The sequence below is a fragment of the Narcine bancroftii genome, chromosome 7 (genome assembly GCF_036971445.1).
Source record: "Narcine bancroftii isolate sNarBan1 chromosome 7, sNarBan1.hap1, whole genome shotgun sequence".
Classification (NCBI taxonomy): Eukaryota; Metazoa; Chordata; class Chondrichthyes; order Torpediniformes; family Narcinidae; genus Narcine; species Narcine bancroftii.
This window is the reverse complement of record NC_091475.1, coordinates 175,912,994-175,931,355: the sequence shown is the minus strand read 5'-3', so window position 1 is coordinate 175,931,355 and position 18,362 is coordinate 175,912,994. Positions and strand designations below refer to the sequence as shown.

The 18,362-nt window shown below is 38.9% G+C and overlaps 2 protein-coding genes across 6 annotated transcripts in view; one reads left to right on the top strand and one right to left on the bottom strand.

Moving 5' to 3' along the window:
* Positions 1 to 18,362, top strand: part of LOC138739419 (mitochondrial intermediate peptidase-like) — a 128,229-nt gene that overhangs the window by 66,207 nt on the left and 43,660 nt on the right. For all 5 annotated transcript variants that reach the window (XR_011342228.1, XM_069891409.1, XM_069891410.1 and 2 more), the window contains exon 16: positions 1,087 to 1,206. Coding sequence is in view for 4 of the 5 variants with exons in the window: in XM_069891409.1 (XP_069747510.1) it covers positions 1,087 to 1,206 (120 nt within the window). In the remaining variant the exon portion in view is untranslated. The remainder of the gene's footprint in view (positions 1 to 1,086; positions 1,207 to 18,362) is intronic.
* LOC138739420 (putative nuclease HARBI1) overlaps positions 1 to 18,362 on the bottom strand; it is a 53,132-nt gene that overhangs the window by 26,527 nt on the left and 8,243 nt on the right. The window lies entirely within an intron of this gene.

Genomic DNA, 18,362 nt, shown 5'->3' with positions numbered 1-18,362 from the left:
CTAGTTTCAAAAATTGCTAAAGATACTTTTGACCTCATTATTAAACTGCTATTGGAATTCTTCCTTTATTTCCCTTTTTTCTTTTTATTGTTCTATTAAAGTTCTATTAATTTCTCAGCATTAAATTTCATCTGCCACCTTTCTGTCCATTTTTTGTTTGACTCATTGAGATCTATGGCTATCTTCCACACAGAAGACTGAATACAGGAGGGATGTTCCTCCTGCTGTGTGGTTGTCTAGAACAAGGAGTTAGTACTGTGGAATGTTCTCACTGAGAGGGTTGTTCACTAATGGAATTTGTTGCCACAGAAGGCCATGATGTCACTGAATATATCATTAAATTTCTGGGCATGCAAGAGGTGAAATGCTATGTTAAGAGAACAGGCATGTAGAATTGAAATAGATGATTGACATGATTGCATTAAATGCCAATCCAGGCTTGAAGGATCCACTCCTTGCCATTGTAAGTGCCAACATGTGGTCCTCTGATTTCCCCTCCCCATCACCTTTGTTGGAGTGACAAGCCTGAATTCACTTTTTAAATAACAACTCAATGTTAGCAGTCCTCGTTTACCCTGGTATCTGAAACCAAAGGATTCAAAAGTGATGCTTAGCACCTCAGTTATTTCACCTGATGCTTTTCTTAAAAGCCTAAGATACATTTTATGTTGTCCTAATGTTTTACCTACTGTCAAAGGTAATTCCCCTGCCTTAACTCACCAAAACGTTTATATTGAAGTAAATAATATGTTTGAATTCTTTGGATATTTTCTACTGTATATTTCCTTTGCCATACAAAAGTGCTGCCTAATTTATTGGTTTGTAGTCACACACAGCAGCTTGATTAAGAATGGCTCATGTTCAAAGCATCCCATATTCCAATCATGTGGTCTGAGTTGACAGTGGGGCTTCCAATAACACGCACAGGAACCAACACCCATAAAAGCTTTAAAAGACAGTGACTTCCAGATCTGCCTATGGCCAATACTGAAGGATCTTTAATAATTAAATGTTTCTCATGTGTGATCAAATAAGCATTGAATGTTTGCCATTTTTACAATACTAAAATGATTTATTTTAAAATAGATCTTTTATTCAGTCCTGGATCAGATCTACCACAGACAACATCCTCTACCAAAATCAACAACTGAAATATTAAAGGAAACCCAAGAGAAGTTTTATGGACTGCCTTATGTACAAAACACGGTAAAATCTTGAAAATACTGAATTGTCTACAATTCTGAACCAGTGTGCCAAGCTTGAGTAAAATATAGTTTATTTTATGTATGGATTCTTTGGCTTGGCTTCACGGACAAAGATTTATGGAGGGGGTAAATGTCCACGTTAGCTGCAGGCTCGTTTGTGGCTGACAAGTCCGATGCGGGACAGGCAGACACGGTTGCAGCGGTTGCAGGGGAAAATTGGTTGGTTGGGGTTGGGTGTTGGGTTTTTCCTCCTTTGCCTTTTGTCAGTGAGGTGGGCTCTGCGGTCTTCTTCAAAGGAGGTTGCTGCCCGCCAAACTGTGAGGCGCCAAGATGCACGGTTTGAGGCGAGATCAGCCCACTGGCGGTGGTCAATGTGGCAGGCACCAAGAGATTTCTTTAGGCAGTCCTTGTACCTCTTCTTTGGTGCACCTCTGTCATGGTGGCCAGTGGAGAACTCGCCATATAACACGATCTTGGGAAGGCGATGGTCCTCCATTCTGGAGACGTGACCCACCCAGCGCAGCTGGATCTTCAGCAGTGTGGACTCGATGCTGTCGACCTCTGCCATCTCGAGTACTTCGACGTTAGGGATGAAAGCACTCCAATGAATGTTGAGGATGGAGCGGAGACAACGCTGGTGGAAGCGTTCTAGGAGCCGTAGGTGATGCCGGTAGAGGACCCATGATTCGGAGCCGAACAGGAGTGTGGGTATGACAACGGCTCTGTATACGCTTATCTTTGTGAGGTTTTTCAGTTGGTTGTTTTCCAGACTCTTTTGTGTAGTCTTCCAAAGGCGCTATTTGCCTTGGCGAGTCTGTTATCTATCTCATTGTCAATCCTTGCATCTGATGAAATGGTGCAGCCGAGATAGGTAAACTGGTTGACCGTTTTGAGTTTTGTGTGCCCGATGGAGATGTGAGGGGGCTGGTAGTCATGGTGGGGAGCTGGCTGATGGAGGACCTCAGTTTTCTTCAGGCTGACTTCCAGGCCAAACATTTTGGCAGTTTCCGCAAAACAGGATGTCAAGCGCTGAAGAGCTGGCTCTGAATGGGCAACTAAAGCGGCATCATCTGCAAAGAGTGGTTCACGGACAAGTTTCTTGTTTTTACATTTATTTACATTTATACATTAAAGCGTGCAGTATTTGTGTTCTGTTTCTTTGTAGATAAACATATTACCATTTTTTTTCAAAGGGTAAATGTTATTTTTCCTTGACGTAGCTAATTATTTTGGCAATCTTGAGAATCTATGTATCCAGTGTTGTGATTAAATAGTGAAATACGAAGTATAGAAAATTACATCACAGTCCAGGCCCTTTGGCCCACAATGTTGTGCTGACCGATAGAAACCTATTCAGCAACTAAACCTTCCCTACCTCACACCCATAACCCTCTATTTTTTCTGTACCTAAGTGTCTTTTAAAAGTCCTTATTGTACCAGTCTCTGTCGGAGAAATGACCTCTCCCCTAAACTTTCCTCCACTTGCTTTGTACAGATGTCCTCTGGTGTTTGCTACTCCCACTCTGGGATAAGGTGCTGGCTGTCCAGCCTATCTGTGCCTCTCATAATCTTGTAAACCTTTATCAAGTCACCTCTCATCCTCCTTCGCTCCAAAGAGTAAAACCCTGGCCCTGGTATGAGAAGAGAAGTGCTGAATGAATGTTTGTTTTGAATGTCTGGGTACAATGTGGAGAAAAAAAGCAAGAGAGCGGGTAAAATGAACAAAGCATTCCCCATCTTGTACAACAAATTATTTAAATGTGGCAAGATGATCAAAGCTTTCAAATGTTGTTCTTTCAACGCAACTCAGTTATCCAGCTGGATGGCCTTATCTCGTTCAGGCCAGACAGAGACACTGCTGCGTCTGGCAAGACTTGACGAGGGGACTGTGCATTTACATCAACAAGAACTGGTGCATTAATGTCTCTGTTGTGAAGACCTTTTGCTCAGCAGAGATAGAATACATTCTGGTGAAGTGTAACCCCTTCTACCTGCCCAGGGAATTCTAAGCCATGCTAATTGTCGCAGTCTACATTCTGCATTCGGCTAATGAGGGTGAAGCCATGAAGGAGCTTTTTGGTACCATCTGTGAAACCCAAACTTCCCACTCTGATGATGCCATGATTGTTGCTGGTGACTTCAATCACATCAACCTGAAAACGGTCTTACCCTGGTTTCAACAGCATGTGAACTTCCCTAGCAGAGGTGAGAACACTCTGGATCGGGTGTACACCAACAGCCTTGGTGCATACAAGGCTGCACTTCACTCCCACCTGGGTTACTTGGATCACATATCTGTCCCGCTAACCCCAGCGTACAGACCACTGGCAAAGCAAACTAAGTCAGTTAGCAGGGAGATCAAGACGTGGCCGGGCGTGGGGGTCCATAGCCATGCTGTTAGTCTGCTTTTAGACCATGGACTGGTGCTATTTCAGGGAGGTGGCCACCTACAACAGACATATAAATGTAGAGTACACAAGTTCAGTGGCTGGCTATAACAGCAAATGCATTGAGGATGTCACCGAGATCAAATGCTTCACAACCAGGGCTAACCAGAAACCATGGTTGGATGAAGAGGTCCGAGCCCTTCACAGAACTTGTAATGCTGTCTTCAGGGCAGGGGATAGGATGGCACTAAGATCACCCAGGGCTGAACTTTCCTGTGCATCCGGAAGGTAAGATCCACAGATCATGACACGGGGTGCATGTGGCAAGGGATCAAGCCTATTACGGATCATAAGTCAACCTTGTGAATTGAGGGGAATGACGCCTCCCTTCCTGACAGACTGAACACCTTCTATGCGCAGTTTGATGAAAAGAACAGGATTTTTTATCTTTTTAAAATTTTTATTTTTCACATTATGAACCATATTATCAAAATACACACAAACATTTCCCTTTTGAAATGTCATTTTCTCCCCTTTTTTTTCCCCCTCCCTTCCCTCCCACCCCCCTCCAAACCCATTAAACGTTCAACATATCTCTTCTCTTTGGCTTGGCTTCGCGGACGAAGATTTATGGAGGGGGTAAAAGGTCCACGTCAGCTGCAGGCTCGTTTGTGGCTGACCAGTCCGATGCGGGACAGGCAGACACGATTGCAGCGGTTGCAAGGGAAAATTGGTTGGTTGGGGTTGGGTGTTGGGTTTTTCCTCCTTTGCCTTTTGTCAGTGAGGTGGGCTCTGCGGTCTTCTTCAAAGGAGGCTGCTGCCCGCCAAACTGTGAGGCGCCAAGATGCACGGTTTGAGGCGTTATCAGCCCACTGGCGGTGGTCAATGTGGCAGGCACCAAGAGATTTCTTTAGGCAGTCCTTGTACCTTTTCTTTGGTGCACCTCTGTCACGGTGGCCAGTGGAGAGCTCGCCATATAATACGATCTTGGGAAGGCGATGGTCCTCCATTCTGGAGACGTGACCCATCCAGCGCAGCTGGATCTTCAGCAGCGTGGACTCGATGCTGTCGACCTCTGCCATCTCGAGTACCTCGACGTTAGGGGTGTGAGCGCTCCAATGGATGTTGAGGATGGAGCGGAGACAACGCTGGTGGAAGCGTTCTAGGAGCCGTAGGTGGTGCCGGTAGAGGACCCATGATTCGGAGCCGAACAGGAGTGTGGGTATGACAACGGCTCTGTATACGCTTATCTTTGTGAGGTTTTTCAGTTGGTTGTTTTTCCAGACTCTTTTGTGTAGTCTTCCAAAGGCGCTATTTGCCTTGGCGAGTCTGTTGTCTATCTCATTGTCGATCCTTGCATCTGATGAAATGGTGCAGCCGAGATAGGTAAACTGGTTGACCGTTTTGAGTTTTGTGTGCCCGATGGAGATGTGGGGGGGCTGGTAGTCATGGTGGGGAGCTGGCTGATGGAGGACCTCAGTTTTCTTCAGGCTGACTTCCAGGCCAAACATTTTGGCAGTTTCCGCAAAGCAGGACGTCAAGCGCTGAAGAGCTGGCTCTGAATGGGCAACTAAAGCAGCATCATCTGCAAAGAGTAGTTCACGGACAAGTTTCTCTTGTGTCTTGGTGTGAGCTTGCAGGCGCCTCAGATTGAAGAGACTGCCATCCGTGCGGTACCGGATGTAAACAGCGTCTTCATTGTTGGGGTCTTTCATGGCTTGGTTCAGCATCATGCTGAAGAAGATTGAAAAGAGGGTTGGTGCGAGAACACAGCCTTGCTTCACGCCATTGTTAATGGAGAAGGGTTCAGAGAGCTCATTGCTGTATCTGACCCGACCTTGTTGGTTTTCGTGCAGTTGGATAATCATGTTGAGGAACTTTGGGGGACATCCGATGCGCTCTAGTATTTGCCAAAGCCCTTTCCTGCTCACGGTGTCGAAGGCTTTGGTGAGGTCAACAAAGGTGATGTAGAGTCCTTTGTTTTGTTCTCTACACTTTTCTTGGAGCTGTCTGAGGGCAAAGACCATGTCAGTGGTTCCTCTGTTAGCGCGAAAGCCGCACTGTGATTCTGGGAGAATATTCTCAGCGACACTAGGTATTATCCCATTAACAATGAAAATAAACAAGAAAATTGTGTCATCTACTGTTACACACTGGGTCAGTTCATTTTGTCTTCTTCTCATTCTATCATTTTAGGGGGTGGAGGTCCGCGGTAGACCCTCTCTGTTGTGTTCCATGTACGGTTCCCAAATTTGTTCAAATAATGTGACTATTTTGTAAATTATATGTTATTTTTTCTAATGGAATACATTTATTCATTTCCATGTACCATTGCTGTACTCACAGGCTCTCTTCTGATTTCCAGGTTGACATTATACTTTTTTTTGCTATAGCTAATGCTATCATAATAAATCTTTTTTATGCTTCATCCAGTTTGAGGCCTAATTCTTCTTATATTACTTAGAAGGAAGATCTCTGGATTTTTTGGTATGTTGCTTTTTGTGATTTTATTTAATATCTGATTTAGATCTTCCCAAAATTTTCTCACTTTCTCACATGCCCAAATTGCATGTACTGTTGTTCCTGTTTCCTTCTTACACTGAAAACATTTATCTGATACTGTTGGATCCCATTTATTTAACTTTTGGGGTGTGATATATATAGCCTGTGTAACCAATTATATTGTATCATGTGTAACCTCGTATTTATTATATTTCTCATAGTTCTGGAGCATAGCTTTTCCCATATTTCATTTTTTATCTTTATGTTTAGATCTTGTTCCCACTTTTGTTTGTGTTTATAGCTTATTTCATCATTTTCTTTCTCTTGCAGCTTGATCTACATGTTTGTTATAAATCTTTTAATTATCATTGTGTCTGTAATCACATATTCAAAGCTTCTTCCTTCTGGTAATCTCAGTCTTCTTCGCAATTTGTACTTTAAGTAGGTTTTCAGTTAGTGGTATGCAAACAACTTCTATATTGCTCCAGTTTTTCAACCCACTTGTATAGTATATGTTTTGGTACCTTCTCCCCTATTTTATCTAGCTCTATCTTGGTCCAATCTGGTTTTTCCCTTGTTTGATAAAAATCTGATAGATATCTTAATTGTGCTGCTCTATAATAATTTTTAAAATTTGGTAGCTGCAAACCACCTTGTTTGTACCATTCTGTTAATTTATCTAGCGCTATCCTTGGTTTCCCCCCTTTTTATAAGAATTTCCTTATTATTTTCTTTAGCTCCTTGAAGAATTTCTCTGTTAGGTGAATTGGTAACGATTGAAATAGGTATTGTATCCTTGGGAAGATACTCATTTTAATACAATTTACCCTTCCTATCAGTGTTAGTGGTAAATCTTTCCAATGTTCTCAGTCATCTTGTAATTTCTTCATTAATGGCTGATAATTTAATTTGTATAGATGGCCTAGATTATTATCTAGTCTAATACCTAGGTATTGGATTGCTTGTGTTTGCCATTTAAATGGTGATTCTTTTCTAAACTTTGTGTAATCCGCATTATTCATTGGCATCGCTTAACTTTTATTTGCGTTGATCTTGTACCCCGATATTTCTCCATATTCCTTCAATTTCTTATGTAATTCTTTTATTGATAATTCTGGTTCTGTTAAGTATACTATGATGTCATCTGCAAATAGACTGATTTTATATTCCTTCTCTTTTATTTTCTGTTCTTATCAGTTCTGCCAATCATTCTATTGCTAAAGCGAACAGTGTGGGAGATAGTGGACAGCCCTGCCTAGTTGACCTGCTTAATTTAAATTTGTTCAATTATGTATCCATTTACTGTCACCTTCGCCATTGGTCCCTTATATAATGCTTTAATCCAATTAATATATTTCTCTGGTAGGTTGAACCTCTGTAATACTTTGAATAAATAATTCCATTCTACCCTGTCAAAGACTTTCTCTGCATCCAAAGCAACAGCCACTGTTGGCATCTTGTTTCCTTGTACTGCATGGATTAAGTTAATGAACTTACAGACATTGTCTGTTGTTCGTCTTTTCTTAATAAATCCAACTTGATCTAGTTTTACTATTTTTGGTACACAATCGGCCAATCTGTTTGCTAATAGTTTTGCTATTATAATCTGAGTTAAGTAGAGATATTGGTCTATGCGATGCTGATGTTAGTGGATCTTTCCCCGTCTTTGGTATTACTGTAATTATTGCTGTTTTACATGAATATGGCAGGTTTTGTGTTTCTTCTATCTGGTTCATTACTTCCAGGAGAGGAGGAATTAATAACTCTTTAAATGTTTTATAGAATTCTATTGGGAGTCCGTCCTTTCCAGGAGTTTTATTGTTCGGTAGCTTTTTTAATATATCCTGTATTTCCTCTATTTCAAATGGTTTTATCAATTTGTTTTGCTCCTCTTCTTGCAATTTCGGTAGTTCAATTTTAGCTAGAAACCCATCTATTTTGTCTTCTTTCCCTTCGTTCTCAGTTCTGTATAATTGCTCGTAGAATTCCTTGAAGTTTTCATTGATCTCTGTTGGGTTATATGTAATTTGTTTGTACTTTTTCCTTGATGCCAATACCATTCTTTTAGCTTGTTCTGTTTTAATCTGCCAAGCTAGTATTTTGTGTGTTTTTTTCTCCTAGGTCATAATACTTCTGCTTTGTCTTCATTATGTTCTTCTCCACCTTGAACGTTTGTAGTGTTTTGTATTTTATTCTTTTGTCCGCTTATTCTCTTTTTGTTATATCTTCCCTTGTTGCTAGTTCTTTTTCTGTACTTACTATTTCCCTTTCCAGCTGTTCTATTTCCCGATTGTAGTCCTTTTTCATCTTAGTTACATAACTTTATTATCTGCCCTCTGATGAAAGCTTTCATTGCATCCCATAATATAAATTTATCTTTCACTGATTTATTTCAAAGTACATTTTAATTTGGCGCTCAATTAATTCTCTAAAATCCTGTCTTTTAAGTAGCATGGAGTTTAATCTCCATCTATATGTTCTTGGTGGGATGTCCTCCAGCTCTATTGCTAGTAACAGGGGTGAGTGATATAATAATTTAGCTTTATATTCCGTTTTCCAAACTCTCCCTTGGATATGGGTTGACAATCCTTGAGTATGTTTTATGTCTACTCGAATAATGTGAGTATTCCTTTTCCTTTGGGTGTTGTCTCCTCCATATATCCAAAAGTTGCATTTCCTGCATTGATTTAACCATAAATTTGGCTACTTTGTTCTTTTTACTAGTCTTTTGTCCAGTTTTATCCATCTTTGAATCCAAATTAAGGTTAAAGTTCCCTCCTATTAATATATTCCCCTGCGTATCTACAATCTTTAAAAAAATATCTTGCAAAACATTTTGATCCTCTTCATTAGGTCCATATATATTGACCAAATTCCAGAGTTCTGAATATATCTGACACTTTATCATTACACATCTCCCTGCTGGATCTATTATTTCCTCCTCTATTTTGATTGGTACATTTTTATTGATCAATATAGCTACACCTCTGGCTTTTGAATTATATGATGCTGCTGTTACGTGCTCTACCCAGTCTCTCCTTAATTTCTTGTGTTCCACTTCAGTTAGATATGTTTCCTGCACGAATGCTATAATCCATTTTTTTTCAGTAAATTTAATAGCCTCTTCCTTTTGATTTGGTTATGTATTCTGTTAATATTTATATGATATAGTTCAACATGACCATCTCATACTCTGTTTACATCTCATTTCTGCTTCCTCACCACCACCTTTCTCCTTTTCCCCATTTTCATTTCTCAATTTTCCTTTTTTGAACGCACTGTATGACAACACTTCTAAAACATAAAATATTTTAACCACTCCCACATCTTAAATTCTCTTAAGCCCAGGTGTGTCCCTCCCCCTCTCTGAGTCACCCCTTGTCCCTTGCCAGGCAACCACGTTCGCAAGTGTCAACTGATTTCGCAGTGACTGTTATTCTCTCCCACCCAACCCCCTCCAGAAAAGACATCTTCACATTAAAACAAAGCTCTCCCTCTTTTCTTACCCCTCCTCTTTTTTCCCCCCTTCTCCCTTACTTCCCTTTTCTTCCCTCCTTTAATTCTTACTTATGCATTATTTTTACATCTTTATATGTAGTTTGTTGTCGTTCTTCGTTCTTCTTACATCTCTTCATCTCTCTTTCTGTGTTGGAGGCATTCTGAAAATTCTCATGCTTTCTCTGGATCCGAGCGCCGCTGGATATCTTAACATAAATTTATAGCCTTTTTCCGTAGGATTGATTTTGCTGTGTTAAACTCCTTCTTCTTTAGGAGGTCAAAACTTATGTTTGGGTAGAAAAAAAATTTTTGACCTTTGTACTCCAGTGGTTTTTTTGTCTTCTCTAATTTTATTCATTGCCTTCTCCAATATATCTTCTCTTGTCGTGTATCTACTAAAATGGATCTTGGTTTTTGTTGTGACTGGTTTCGGGGCTAATGTTCTGTGTGCCCTTTCTATTTCCATTCCTTCCTGCATTTCTGGCATTCCCAGGACTTCTGGGATCCATTCTTTTATAAATTCTTACATATCTTTGCCTTCTTCATCTTCCTTTAGGCCCACTATCTTTATATTGTTTCGCCTACTATAGTTTTCCATTATATCCATCTTCTGAGCTAACAACTCTTGTGTTTCTTTAACTTTTTTGTCACTTTCTTCCAATTTTCTTTTTAAGTCGTTCACTTCCATTTCTACTGCCATTACACGTTCTTCCACATTTTCTAATTCTTTCCCTACATCTGTTATGACCAGCTCTATTCTACTCACTTTTTCTTCTGTACTTTTCATTTCACTAAATTCTAGTGTCAACCATTCTTTTAATGCTTTCATTTGTTCTTGAAAAATTTTTTTATCTATGTACTGTCCATTCATTTTACCTTCTATTCCTCTGTTCAGAGCTTGGTGGTCTTCTTCTGTGTCTGCTCTTGGGTTTGTGTCTTCTATTTCTCTTCCTCGTATCTGACAACTTACCTGGTCAGGTACTGAAGGTCTGCGCTGACCAATTGACGGAAGTCTTGTGGTTGTGGTTTAGGGGCCAATGCTCTATGTGCCCTTTCTATTTCCATTTCTTGCTGTAGTTCTGGACATCCTAGGGTCTTAGGGATCCATTCTTTTATAAACTCCCTCATATTCTTGCCTTCTTCATCTTCATAAAGGCCCACTATCTTTATATTATTTCTTCTGTTATAATTTTCCATTATATCTATTTTTTGGGCTAGTAATTCTTGTGTCTCTTTGGTTTTTTTTATTAGATTCCTCCAATTTCTTTTTTAAGTCTTCTACCTCCATTTCTGCTGCTATTTCCCGTTCTTCCATCTTGTCCATTTTTTTCCCCATTTCTGTTAAGGTCATATCCATTTTATTTATTTTCTTTTCTGTGTTGTTTATTCTTCTTCTTAAATCATTGAATTCCTGTGTTTGCCATTCTTTAAATGACTCCATGTATCCTCTAACAAGAGCAAGTATATCCTTTACCTTGCCTTTCCCTTTATCTATTTCACTGTATTCTTCCTCTTCTTCTTCCTCTGGGTTGGCCATCTGTTGTTTCTTTGATGCCCTTTCCTCCTCTTCTTTCTTGTTTCCATTGTCTTCTGTGGTCTCTTCTTGCTGCAGGTGTTCTGCAGCTGTCGTTGCCGGCTGTGGAGATCGACTCCCCAGCTGGTCCCCCCTCCCGTCGGTGTGTTTTTTTTCATGCGCGGTTGCGCACTTTTACTCGGCTCTGTGAGCCATTGATGTAGTTCTTTTTCCACCGACCTGAGGTAGTGGGCTCCTCTCTCCACAGCGGGCCTCTTCGGACAGGTAAGGCCTTCACCTTTTTCCTCCGTTGTCTTCTCTTCCTCTCTTCTTTCCGTTGATTTTGATTTTTCTCCTTTTGTCTCCATCTTCTTTCCACCTTTATACTCACTTTTCTTTAACTTGTATTTCTGTGCCTTTGTATTTTCTCTTGTTTTTCCCGACTTTTCTGGAGAGGGCTGGAGTTCACCGTCCGGCCACTACTCCATCACGTGACTCCCTCCAATTGACGGAAGTCTTCACGGACATCTTTAACACCTCACTGCAGCAGTCCATTGTTCCCTCAGGGTTAAAGATAGCCACCCACCATCATCCCGCGGCAACATTAACAGGCTTCAATGACTACTGTCTGTGGCACTGACCACCATCATGAAATGTTTCGAGCATCTGGTGATGGAACACGCCTCTCAGAGATGCAGGATCCATTTCAATTCACCTCTAGAAAAAACCGTTCCACAGATGATGCTTCACTCCATCCTGGTCCACCTGGAAAATGACACTTCATAAATCAGGCTGCAGTTCATTGACTTCAGCTTGGAATTTAATATGATTATTCCCCAGAGGTTGGTGGAGAAGCTGTCCTGGGACAGCTCAACACCTCTCTCTGTAACTGGATTCTGGACTTAAGACCACAGTATGTCCGGGTTGGTGGCAGAATATCGAGCACCGTCACGCTAAGCACTGGCTTACCTCAGGTCTGTGTGCTCAGCCTGCTCCTATTCATGCGACTGGCACACAACTGCATTGCCAGATCCAGTTCCAACAGTGTCGACAGCAGTTAGCCTCATCAACATCAATGATGAGTCGCACTACCCAGAGGAAGTGGAAGATCTCGTGAAATGGTATGAGAGAAACAACCTGAGTCTCCAGATGGACCAGACAAAGGAGATGATCGTGGACTTCAGGAGGACCAGGAACAACTACCCTCCATTACACATTAACAACTCTGTAGTGGAGAGAGTGAGAGGACCAAGTTCCTTGGAGTTTACTTAACTAGTGACCTATCGTGGACAGTCAACATTTCCTCTCTTGTCAAGAAGGCGCAACAGTGACTTCACTTCCTGAGAAGACTGAAGCTGGCAAAGCTGTTGGCCACTATTATGTCAACCTTCTATAGGAGCTCTAATCAAGAGCTTCTTGGCTGGCTGTGGAACAGTTGCTGGAGAGAAATGGATCTGAGGTTGATCCACAGAAGCACAAAGGTGGCAGAGAGGATTACTGGATGGAGACTCTGAGTCTCTCCCCGCCAACCCCCCCCCACCAATTGATGTGATCTACTGGTATAGTTGTCTGAAGAGGGTGCACAAAATCCCCTTCTCCCCTGCATTCAGCATCTTTCAGCTGCTCCCGTCAGAAAAGAGATACAGGAGTATCGGAGCCAGGCTGAGGAATAGCTTCTTCCCATAGGCAGTGAGAATGCTGAAAGACCAAAGGAACGGTGCACACTAACCATCCAAGACTCTCATTTGTACAAAACAATATTTACTTATTTTATAGATATAATACTTGCCCTGTACAAGTATTATTTGTCTGTATGGGTGTTATGTCTGCTTGTGTGTCTCCACCAAGGACCAGAGAGCACTGTTTCGATAGGTTATACTTGTACAATCAGATGACAATAAAATTGACTTGACAAACAATGAGGCAATGTGATTCAGCTTATTGACACAAGTGAAAGCAGAAAATTGAATGGTATCCATTTATATGATGGAAGAGGTCTTTTGTAGGCACATAAATAAATTCATAAATTTACAGTGAAATCCAAAATTTAGTTTCTGAGCAAAGGCAGCAAGTGAAAGCATGACTTTGGCATAGTGAATGTTGAGGCAATGGCAGATCTGTTCTCTGTAGAATGACAAAAGAAGCTTGAGCACATACCCTATTAAAATTAGGCAGTTTGAATTTGATCCAGCCACGCCTTGGGTTACACTTTATCTTAATGTCTTTAATAGTGAGAGAAATTTTAAAATATTTGAAATAGATTAAAATAAAATCATTTTAAATGTGAATATATTTATTTCAAAGCATATTTAACTAATTGAAATAAAAGTATTGATATCAATTTTAGAGAAAAAAAAACCACTTTCTTTCCTATCAAGGTTAATAAATACAGTTGTAACTGATGTAATGTTGAGGGACCAAACTCAATATGGCCCTTGGCTCTGTATGGCTGAACTCTGCTCCTGCATAGAGAGCCCATTGATAGGGCAAGAGATTGGACATGCTGTCATTGAACTTGCAGAAAATTTTAGACTTCTGTGGGTTTATCTGCATCTCTCTCTCTCTCTCTCTCTCTCTCTCTGTTCTGATCTTGTGTGCACTTACAATGAAGCTTTTTCATTGCATGAATTAAGTTGTGACTTTTCCAATACATGAGATATGGGTTAACAGATTTTGAAGGAGAATTTCAAATACCACTGTTGATTACATTTAGTAATTAGATTAATGCTACATTTAGGATATTGATTTAGATTAGGATGTGTATTATTTTCTCCAGAGCTTTTGTCTTCTTCTGCTTGTCACCGAAGTGCCATTATTGTTTGGATGGGTCCTCAAGGAAAGGCAGATTAGGATTATCCAACCCTTGCAAACACATCAGTGTATTGATGAACTTGTTTATTCAAGTATGTGTATATTCAGAGCTATTAATTGTGAATTAGTCTTCCTGACACCCTAGTTTAGCTGTCCCAATGCAGGGACAATACTGCCATCTATCTGATAAAGAGCAAAATTATAAGGAAAACTGAGAATCAGCACAAGCGAGATTTCTATCATTTTCCTTTGAAGCAGTCCTCCTTCGTGGATTTGAATGGGACTGAATTCAATAAAAGAGGAGACAATGAAGGACTTTATTTATCAGTGGAATGTTAAGACAATCCTACATTAATACATATGATAATATATATGATTAAAATATGGCAAAAAATAAAAATCTATCGGGGGGGAAACAGGTATATCGCTGAGGACACTATTATGTAAAAATGTACTACTGACTATGAATCTAGGTAACAAAATATTGAATTCATGGTATGACAAAGGAATAAGGTATGTTGATTGCTATATGGGAGGATCTCATGACTTTTGAACAATTAAGAAATAAGTATGGAGTAGCTAATGGGACATTCTTTTGCTTTCTCCAGTTAAGATCATTCTTAAGAGAAATATGGGGACTAAACTTGGCCCCACCTGAAATTATTGAGATGGAACAAACGATTTAGCCTAAATTTATATCTAAGATGTACTTTGCTTTCTAAAATGAAAATGAAAAACCATGTGTAAAAACCATTAAGAGAGAGATGGGAGTCAAATTTAGGTGTTACAATAATGGAAAGATGCTGGCTGATTGGTGTTTGGATAGCATGAAGTCAATTATAAATGCAAGATATTGGATTAGTACAATATCAAAGAAACAACTCCAATTATCCAAAATGGTCGGGACCAGGGCCCATTTCAGATAAATGGTTTTTTTCAAAGAACTGGTCATTTTCTAAAAGCAGCCCAGTAGCAACAATAAATCACTGGTAACAGTATTTAAACAAAAAGGTAAGGCTTTTTAAGCATTAAAATAATGTTTAATTCTCACCAAAAAAAATATATTGTTATCTCCTATGGACAGTGCAAGACTGGCTGAGTTCCTCTAGCGTCACTATCTCAGAAGATCTTTCCTGGAACCAACACACCAATGGCATCATGAAGAAAGCCTCTACTTCCTCAGGAGTTTGCAGAGGAGCTAGTGGAGTTGTTCAAGTGAACCAGTACAGACTTGAAGGGCCGACATGGCCTGTTTCCGTGCTGTAAACAGTTATATGGTTATATGGTTATTTCAGTGTTATTACTACAATCACAATGTTTGCAGACATTGAAATTTCCCTCATTATTGTCATTATAATGGATTTGTGCTGATATTAATCCTTAAGGTTAAGTTATAAAGTATATTTCTTAGTAAAATTAGTTTTTGTGGGTTTAATTCAGGGTCACATAGAGACACATAGTTGTACTTAGAAGAGAAGCCATTTTTTGAGTTGAAAAACAAAGCCATAAAACTGAAGTGGTTTCTTAATTGAAACTCAAGAACACTGGGTGTTGGCTTAAAAGCATTTGTATGTACATACAGCATTCTGTTAGCAGCTATTCAAACCAGCAGGACTTTTAATTCTATGGCCAGTAGATTATCTGGAGTCATATCCACTTATAAAGTGGATAAAGATGCTTTTAGCATATAGATGTGAATCAACTTTGGAAGTAACTTCCAAAGGCCATCTGGCCTTTTGGAGAAATTATACAGAAACAGAAATTATATCATATGATGAGAATTTTAGGATAAAGATATTATTGGGCAGAAGGAAGTTGACCATCCTGTGGAAGACAGGATTGACGATACAGTAGCCAGAAAAGGTGCTATTACATGTTACTCCTGGTCAAAGGAGAACAAAAATAAGTGGATTTTGAAGGCGGAAGACCACTTCTGACTGTCTCTTTAAGAAAAGAGGGCAGTTCAACTGTGTCATTTCCTATTTTAGCATTTCGTTTAACCCTTGTCTGGGTTGTGAAATCATCATGAAAGAAAGTGGCCACTTTGCTGTCTCTTTGGGAAGGACTGATTCTTCATCTGGAACACAGATTCCAAAATCTCCATGTAAGAGAGAGAAAAATCACTTGTATGAAAAAACATTGCTCTGAACACAATTCTAGAGGAAATCTGAGGTTCTAAAGAGGTCTGATCACTTGATGTTTCAAAATACTTCATTATTGCTTTTGAGCAACAATTTAAAAGAAATCTGATGCCTCACACCTACTCCGTAATTGCTTTTGAACAGCAGAAAAGACTTTGAGTTTCAACACAAAAGCTTTCTGAGACTGAACTTTAAAATCATCTGTTCAGAATTGAGCTTAAACTATAATGGTATGAGTTTTAACGCACACACATATTTACATTTGCACATAGTGGAGTTAAGTTTAGAGTTAAGTTTAAAGTTAAATAAGAAGTTTTATTATTATTATTATTAATAATAATAATTATTGTCTTGGTTATTACCATTTCTGCTAATTTAGTTCGTAACAGACATATATACAAGTAAAATACTGAAATTCTTACTTGTTACAGCCACACATACACCAACATTATACAAATTAATTTCCCATAATGCACCATGCACACACTAGAGATGTGAATGCAGTAATCTGTAGAATATATATCCAGAGTGAAAAAGGCAATCAAGATCATCTATCTTGGCTGAGTTTTATAGCCAGCACCTGCTGGACAATCATGCAATTAACACAAAGGGCCTATAATGCTGTATATCTCTAATACTACTTAAAATCCGGAAGTCTAAGTCCTTCCAATTTATAGACCCATGTTAACTTTTCCAGTGTGATTGTTGGTACTTTGTTATTCCTTATGAATTATACAATTATGTAATAATTTAAAGAAAATTTTTGGTAGTGCAATAGGCAATGATTGAATGAGATACTGTAGTCTTGACATTAACTTCATTTTTAAACAATTTACCCATCCTATTAAAGTAATCGGCAGATCTTTCCATTTCTGTCAATCTTTTTCTATTTTTTCTAATAGAGGAGTATAATTGAACGTATAAATTTTGTAAATTATTATCTGTCATTATTCCTAAATATTTAATTCCATTTTTCTTCCATTTAAATCTAGTACCTTTTTGGTTCCTTTCATAATAAAAGTTTTGCAATGGCGTTATCTCACTTTTGTCCATATTTCTTTTATATCCTGATATTCTTCCATATTTTTCTAATATTGTTTGTAATCTTGTCAATGATTCAGCTGAGTCGGACGTGTATAATAGCACATGATCAGCAAATAAACTAATTTTATGTTCTTCCTGTCCAACTTTGAAGCCTTAATATCCGGATCTCTTCTTATAATTTCTGCAAGAGGTTCAATAGCAAGTATGAATAATGCTGGAGATCAGGGATACCCCTTTCTATTCGATCTACTCAAGGGAAAAATAGATGACATTTGGTTATTAGTTATAATTTTAGCTTGTGGCTTATGATAAAGTTTTTATCCAATTCATAAATTTTCTATCCTATACTAAATGCTTCCAAAGTTTTGTATGAGAAATCCCCTTTCTGCATCTAAAGAAATAATTATGTTTGGATTCAACCTTGATTTTGCCATATGTATTTTATTGAATATAATACTATTTGAATAATGTCTTCCTTTAAAAAATCCCACCTGATCTGGATGTGTTAATTTCAGTAATTACTCAACCAGTCTGTTATCTAGTACCTTTGCTAGAATTTTATAATCTGCATTCAGGAGTTATATTGGTCTGTATGATGAAGTTTTTAATGGGTCTCTACCTTTCTCCGGAACCTCTGCAATTATAGCAGTTGAAAAGGTTTCTGGAAAGGTTTGGGTCTCCACTGCCCGGTCTAACACATCCATCAACAGAAGCATCAACAAATCTTTAAATTGTCTGTAGAACTCAGGAGGGAAACCATCTTCCCCCAGGACTTATTAGCTTGTAAATTAGCCAGCGCTTTCTCTATTTCTTCCCTTGTAAATGGTGCATCTAAGTCATTTTTTTCTCTCTTCTAGTTTAGGAAGTTCAATGTTTGTTAAAAACTTTCATCTCATTTTCATCAACTACTAATTCTGATTTGTATTGTTTCATATAGTATCTAAATGTACTATTTTTTTTGATTAGATGTTATTGTATCAGTTTCTGTTTCTATTACATTTATTATTCTGGATAACTCCTCTGCTTTAACCTCCCAAGATAACACTTTGAGTGCCCGTTTTCCTAGTTCATAATATTTTTGTTTAATTTTTAATATTTTTTCTCTCTGTATGTTTGTCGTCTATTATATTGTAACGTTTTGTTCTCTAATATTCCATGTTTTTCTTGTGTTCTTGATATCTGATATATTTTTGTTATATCCTTCTTTAGACCTTCCAAGTCTCTTTAATATTCTCTCAAGATTTTTAGTACAAGAAATAAT